The 6826-nt window shown below is 56.8% G+C and overlaps 1 protein-coding gene across 1 annotated transcript; it reads left to right on the top strand.

Annotated features, from left to right (window-relative positions):
- Nucleotides 1–286: 286 nt before the first annotated feature.
- Foxd2 (forkhead box D2) lies at nt 287–1879 on the top strand. Its single transcript, XM_013016870.1, has one exon. It carries the CDS (start codon nt 336–338, stop codon nt 1824–1826), a length of 1491 nt encoding a protein of 496 aa, XP_012872324.1. The 5' UTR covers nt 287–335; the 3' UTR covers nt 1827–1879.
- The last annotated feature ends 4947 nt before the right edge of the window (nt 1880–6826 follow it).

Genomic DNA, 6826 nt, shown 5'->3' on the forward strand with positions numbered 1-6826 from the left:
GGGAAATTAGGGACCAAGATCGGCCGGAGTAAGACGCGACACGGCTCCTTCTGCCTGGGGCGTCCTGGGTACAGGTCCCGACTCGGGGCCTCCGGAGTCCGCGGAGGGAAGAGTCGGGGCGTCCCCCCTCCCCGGCCCCCACTCCCGGCAGGGTGTAAGTGGCCGCGGCAGACCACCAGGGGGCGCTGCGGAGCCGGGGGACACCCCTCCCGGTCCGCCTCGGTCCCCCGCCCCCTCCCCGCCCGCGCGCAAAACACACTCGCCCCAGAGGCAGCGCGGCCCGAGCCGGAGCCGCGGCCGGAGCGGAGCCGGAGAGCGGCGGCGGCGGCGGCACCATGACCCTGGGCAGCTGCTGCTGCGAGATCATGTCCTCCGAGAGCTCCCCGGCCGCGCTGTCCGAGGCCGACGCAGACATAGACGTGGTGGGCGGCGGCGGCGGCGGCGGCAGCAGCGGGGGGGAGCTCCCTGCCCGCTCGGGGCCCCGCGCCCCCCGGGATGTGCTCCCCCACGGCCACCAGCCTCCGCTAGGGGACGCGGAGGCCGACGTAGCGGAGGACGAGGAGGAGTCCGGTGGCTGTTCGGACGGCGAGCCCCGCGTGCTGGCGCCCCGGGCGGCCGCCGCGGGAAGCCCAGGGCTAGGCGCGGCGGCGGCGGCGGCGGCGGCCCGGGGCGCGGCGGGGCCGGGGCCGGGGCCGGGACCGCCGTCGGGGGGCGCGGCGACGCGGAGCCCGCTGGTGAAGCCGCCGTACTCGTACATCGCGCTCATCACCATGGCCATCCTGCAGAGCCCCAAGAAGCGCCTGACGCTGAGCGAGATCTGCGAGTTCATCAGCGGCCGCTTCCCCTACTACCGGGAGAAGTTCCCCGCCTGGCAGAACAGCATCCGCCACAACCTCTCGCTCAACGACTGCTTCGTCAAGATCCCCCGCGAGCCGGGCAACCCGGGCAAGGGCAACTACTGGACGCTCGACCCGGAGTCCGCCGACATGTTCGACAACGGCAGCTTCCTGCGGCGCCGCAAGCGCTTCAAGCGGCAGCCGCTGCCGCCTCCGCACCCGCACCCGCACCCGGAGCTGCTGTTGCGTGGCGGGGCTGCAGCCGCGGGAGACCCCGGCGCCTTCCTGCCGGGCTTCGCCGCTTACGGCGCCTATGGTTACGGCTACGGTCTGGCGCTGCCGGCCTACGGGGCACCCCCACCGGGGCCGGCCCCGCATCCGCACCCACACCCGCACGCCTTCGCTTTCGCCGCCGCCGCTCCTTGCCAGCTATCGGTTCCCCCAGGCCGCGCGGCCGCACCTCCACCCGGACCTCCGACGGCCTCGGTGTTCGCCGGCACAGCGTCGGCTCCGGGCCCGGCTCCTGCTCCGGGATCCGGCCCGGGCCCCGCAGGCCTGCCCGCTTTCCTAGGCGCAGAGCTAGGCTGCGCCAAAGCTTTCTACCCCGCATCCCTGAGTCCTCCAGCAGCTGGGACAGCGGCCAGTCTGTCCACCGCACTTTTGCGCCAGGGTCTCAAGACGGACGCGGGCGGCGGTGCGGGCGGCGGGGGCGCAGGGCCAGGGCAGAGGCCTTCCTTTTCCATAGACCACATCATGGGCCACGGTGGTGGCGGGGCCGCACCCCCGGGCGGCAGCGAGGGTTCCCCGGGGTCGCCGTTTGCTGCCTCCGCGGGTCCTGGAAGTCAAGCCCAGGTCTTGGCCATGCTGACTGCCCCCGCCCTGGCTCCGGTGGCCGGCCACATCCGTCTGTCGCATCCCGGGGACGCACTCTTGTCCTCGGGGCCCCCGTTTGCCAGCAAAGCCGCCGGCCTCAGTGGCTGCCACTTCTGACCGCACAGGGGCTCAGGGCCGGTTAGGCCCGCACTGGTCCGCCTCTGCCGGAGCTCCTGGGGCCCCAGCGGAACTCAGGGAGTCTTATTTATGACGAGTCTCCAGACCTGGGCCGGAGCGGGTTGACTTGGCACTTGGGGGCGGGGGGTGGTGGTGGGGGAGGCTCCAACGCGCAGAATGTCGCCGAGAGTTGGGACGAAGCGGGCTTCCAACGCTCTGGGCGAGGCCCGGGTCTACGCAAAGAGGTCCCAAGCCAAGATCCCCTTCCATTTTGATCAGTAAAATAGGAGACGGGGAGCCTGTGCTTTCTTCCTGCCTCGGTGCCCCGATCGAAGCCCCGGAAGAAAGCTTTCCTGGACATATGCCTGCTGGGGCCCTGCGGATCCCGCCAGAAACCCACGGGTGTGGAGAAGTGTCAACTCCTTCCTCCCCCCATTCCATTCCTTCCTCAACTTTGAGACCCTGCTTGTCCAATACTATAATTTAAAGACATCTGTTAACCGCTTTGTGCTTAAAAAGAAAAATTCAACGATTTTTTTGTTTTGCTTTTCTCCAAAGAAATTAGAAGCCTAAGGCAGTGTCAAGCGGAAAGGAGAGGTGGAGCTGGGGGTCTCCGCAATCCTTCCAGGAACACCAGATCCCACTCCACTGAGGAAAATCCTTTCTTTCACGTGTTTGGATGTTTTCAAAGAAACTTTCTCTCTCTTTCCCGTGGCTAATCACCCAGGGCCAGCAGCCCTTTCGGCCTCATGCCCTTACCCAAGGCCCTGCAATATTTATTATAGTTAAAGGTGATGAGGTCGGGTGGGAGAGGAGGGTCTGGATCAGGAACTGGAGAGGTAGAGGGGTGGGATGGGCAAGGGCACAGAGCTTTGGCAGGGGGTCCTGTAATTATGTGTAAATATCTGTACAGCGGGCTGCTCTCTGCATTCTCTGTCCACTGGTGTGCATTGATTTAGATTTCTCCACTTAAGGGAGACTGTGAAATCCTCTGATGGTTTGTGTGGAAGAAAAGAAAAATGTCTCTCTCTCCCCGTTGGTGTCAATTGAATAAATGTATGTGAACTTAAGCAGTCACCAGCTCCATCTGCTTGCCTGCACGCCCTTGTCCTTGTCCAGCTCTTAAATGAGACCCTAAGCTTGCCAGTAGAGGGGGAGTGAGGAAGGGCTGGACAGGCAGAGCGCAAGGTTTAGGCTTAGGAGTACTGGAGGTATTTTGGCCTTGGCCTTCAGCTGCTAATGGGGCCAGATCTCTGGGAAGCTTGTAATCCCTCCTGCACTTTCGTTTTCACTCTGGTACTAGAAAGAGTTTTGTCCAGGGATGGGCAGAGGGATGATGTGTCAAATGCACCTGAGGAGTCTCACCTCTTTCTAGTTGAGTTTTTGACATGGCCTAGGCAGATCTGGGAGCTGAATGCTCTTGAATACTATGCCTACTGCGTACAAGATGAATTTATCTCTTGATGTGTGCCTCGGTGTGCAGGGACTTTACACGGAGTTTGTAGTTTGTCTGTGTGTTTGTCTGGGTTGTTTTGCTTTTTAACTTTTTTTGTGTGAATTGTTCTTCAGGATCTGTGTTGTGTGTGTGTATATGTGTGTGTGTGTGTGTGTGTGTGTGTGTGTGAGAGAGAGAGAGAGAGAGAGAGAGAGAGAGAGAGAGAGAGATTTAGCTGTTGTCTTTTTCTAGGAGAAGAAAGATTTCTCTTTGGCCATTGTAGGACTTTTACAATCCCTCCTCCCAGAGTGGAAGGCTTTATTTACAGAATCTCCAAATTGAATTAGAAACCTTTCTCTCCACCATCCTGAGAGGGCTAGAGGTTCACTGTAAACTAAATGAGAGCAAGTGGATTCTCACTGTGTTAGAGCAAAGCTCCTGGTCTCTTGAGCCACATTCACAACGGAAAGCCACTGCCCAGGTGTAAATCCATTGGTCTATTTAGAATGCTCCATAGCCCACTGAACTCTCAGCTCTCTCTCCTGTGCCCAGGATGCCTAATAACTAGGTTTACAAACCTGGCGTGTGAGGGTGTTGTATTGAGTGGAGTAAAGATGGCTGCTTGGCTCTTTTCTTGGTGTGTTTCATTGAGATCACAGGAGAGGAGAAATGTGGACAGACAGGAAGAGGTAGTTCAGCGTTCACAGAAAGCATATACAACTACTAGAAAACAAGTGACAGGAAAGAGCCAGATGTGGAGAACTTGAAGGTGTGAACCGAAAGAAGTTAAGCTAACCTGTTCAGCTAGGATCCCAGCAGCTGGCAATAATAGGAAGAAAGGAAAAGGAATAGGACAAAGGCATCTGTAGAGAGAGGACCTGAATCTGGATGAGGGTTGAAAGAACCACCGGGGCTGGAGAAAGGTTGTTGGGATTTCCTGTTTTCTCCACTAATGGAAAAGACTAGAGATGTGGATGGCAATGCCACTTCTCTCGTCAGAGGTGAGATGCCCTTTTCCTTCACCATACTGAGAGACTAAAGGAGTTCAGAGAGATGGAAAAAACAGTGGGAAATGTCTGTGAATACTGGGATATTGGTCATGGACTGCCTGCTTTGCTGACTTCCATTGTTCTGAGTTTGATTTCGTTTCTTTGCACTTGAAAGGATGAATGTAATTTTGTATGCATGCATGTGTATGCATACACGTACATGTCAGTGCTTATGTTTGCCATCAGTAAAGCACTTTGCAGTTATGTGATCTCATTCACCAGATCACTCTCAAATATTAAGGTGGAGCTTATCAGTTGGTCTTTCTCCAGTAGAAGAGAAAATTTAGCCAGACAGAATTCATATATGGTGAAGAATAGATGAGATACAACCATAACTGCTATTTGCAGAAGCATCAGATTTCTTCTGGATTCCGTGTGTGTGTGTGTGTGTGTGTGTGTGTGTGTGTGTGTGTGAGAGAGAGAGAGACAGACAGACAGACAGACAGACAGACAGACAGACAGACAGACAATTTATCTGAGTTTATTGTCTGGTCAGAGGGGCTGGATCAGGAAAAGAGAATACAGAATTGGAGAAGGATTGAGGTGCGCAAGGGTCTTCTGGGAGTCTGGGGCCCTCCATGACTCAGACTCAAGTTTCCTAGTGACTCCAGAAGCCACTAACACCCAGTTGACAGCCCAGGAAGAGACTCCAGGTGCAAAGGCAGGAGAGAAGGGAAGGTATTTGGAATTCTGGACTGCTTTAGGTCATCTTGGTGAACAACTTGTTAGGAGGTGGAAACTGGAATGTGGGAATAATGAAGGAGCTCTAGGATTGGTACAAAGAATTCTTCTAACCTCCCCCCCCCTTTTCAGACTGGAGGGACTCCATCTGTGGACTCTAGCTCTAGATCTGTGGGTGCAGAGGGTGGGTATTGGCTCACTTAGGGGCCCAACCTCCTGCGAAGGCATACAGGCCCTCCCATCGGGAACAGTTCCCTGGGGTTTCCTCCCGGCCTGGGTGTTCGAAGCTGAGGTCTGTCACCCCACAGGCCTCAACAATTGGTGACAATAATAAGAAAATATCCAGGGCACACCTTCATCTCTCCGAGGTGAGAAAAAAAATGGTAAGAAATCAGCCTGGGGTTCAGAGAGTGCTTCTGAGAGCGGGCAGTTTAAAGGGGAAGAAAATTGGCGAATTTCACTGGTCAATTTCACTTCATTTCGTTCAATTTCGTTCAATTTCATTCCTTTTCATCCGGCGCCTGGAGGCCCGAGGCCACGAAGAGGGGGAGGAGGGGTCTTTCCGGGCAGAATTTCCCCCATCTTGCAGATTTACTTTCTATAGCCGTGAAGGACAACCTTGATCCTCCCAACTTTGACGTACAGGTTTCAGCCACCGCTAAGGGCGGACATTTTATTTGTATTGAAGAATAGTTGGTTTGGGTGATCGAGGCCGGTCGCCGAGCCCTTCCCGCACTTCTCTGTTGCGGCCCAATTAAAACGTTTAATTCTTTTCACCGCCGATTCCTCCCCATCTTCCTTTCTTTCTCCAGGGGCTCCCAGACCACCCAGGAGCCAGAGTTGCGGGGCGGGGGGCGGGGAGGGGTGGCCACTTCCCCACCATTTCCAATTTGTTCTCGCCACAGCGGGCGCGTCTTCGTGGTTACAAAGCGCTTTCCCCTCTGATGACTTTTTTTCCTTTCAAAAGCACTTCTATCTTCCCCACTCTTCAACTAGCAACCGTCCCCCGACCACCCCTCCTCCTTCCCCGCTCCGGTTTATTTAAACTTCGCCTCCTCTAGCGCCGCCGGAGCGCGCACTTAATGAAGTTGAAGGCTCGGTGAGCCCGGGTGAAGAGGGTTTGGAATCTGTTGAAAGCCGTGTTTTGTGACACTGATTGGGGCGGGGTGGGGTGGGGGGCAGGGGGGCAGTCGCGGACCAGACAATGACAGACAGACCAGGCGGGTTTTCCAGCGCCGGAGAGTCAGGCGAATAAAGGCGCGGGTGAGGTTTAAACGAAGGACCCAGCAGGAGAAAGGGAGAAAGGGTTTTTGCATGTGGAGCGTGCCTAAGGTTTGGGTACTTGGAAGAGGTGGGCGAGGGGCCGCTGGCCTCGGTCATTCCGGACGGAATTCGGAGTTTACCCTGCGCCTTCCGCTAAAAGAGAAGCGGGGTGGGTTTGAGTTGACGCCTGATGATTCCGAAGATCGTGAAGGCTACTAGGGCCCGAGAAGACCTCCAGGAGGCCAGCTAGGGTGATGAGACCCAGCCCACATTTGTCCCCGGGAGGGTTCCGCAGAGAGATTGTAAAAGAACGAACGGTGGGCGGTGGTGAGCCGAGAAGTGCAGCTCCCGAGCTTTCGCCTATCTGGGGGTTGGAAGGAGAGAAAGAAAAGAGGATTGAAATTTTGGAGCGAGACCATTCTGCTTTTTAAAAGATCAGCATAGACACGCATCCAAGGAGGAGAGGATCGGTAGGGAGGACGGGAGATTCCCCGCTCTGGTTTCAAGGACGAGTGTTTTGCGCGGGATAGAGGGCGCGGCGCGGCGCGGCGCGGCGCGGCGCGGGGCGGAGC

Source organism: Dipodomys ordii, unplaced genomic scaffold (assembly GCF_000151885.1).
Source record: "Dipodomys ordii isolate 6190 unplaced genomic scaffold, Dord_2.0 Scaffold33, whole genome shotgun sequence".
Lineage (NCBI taxonomy): Eukaryota > Metazoa > Chordata > Mammalia > Rodentia > Heteromyidae > Dipodomys > Dipodomys ordii.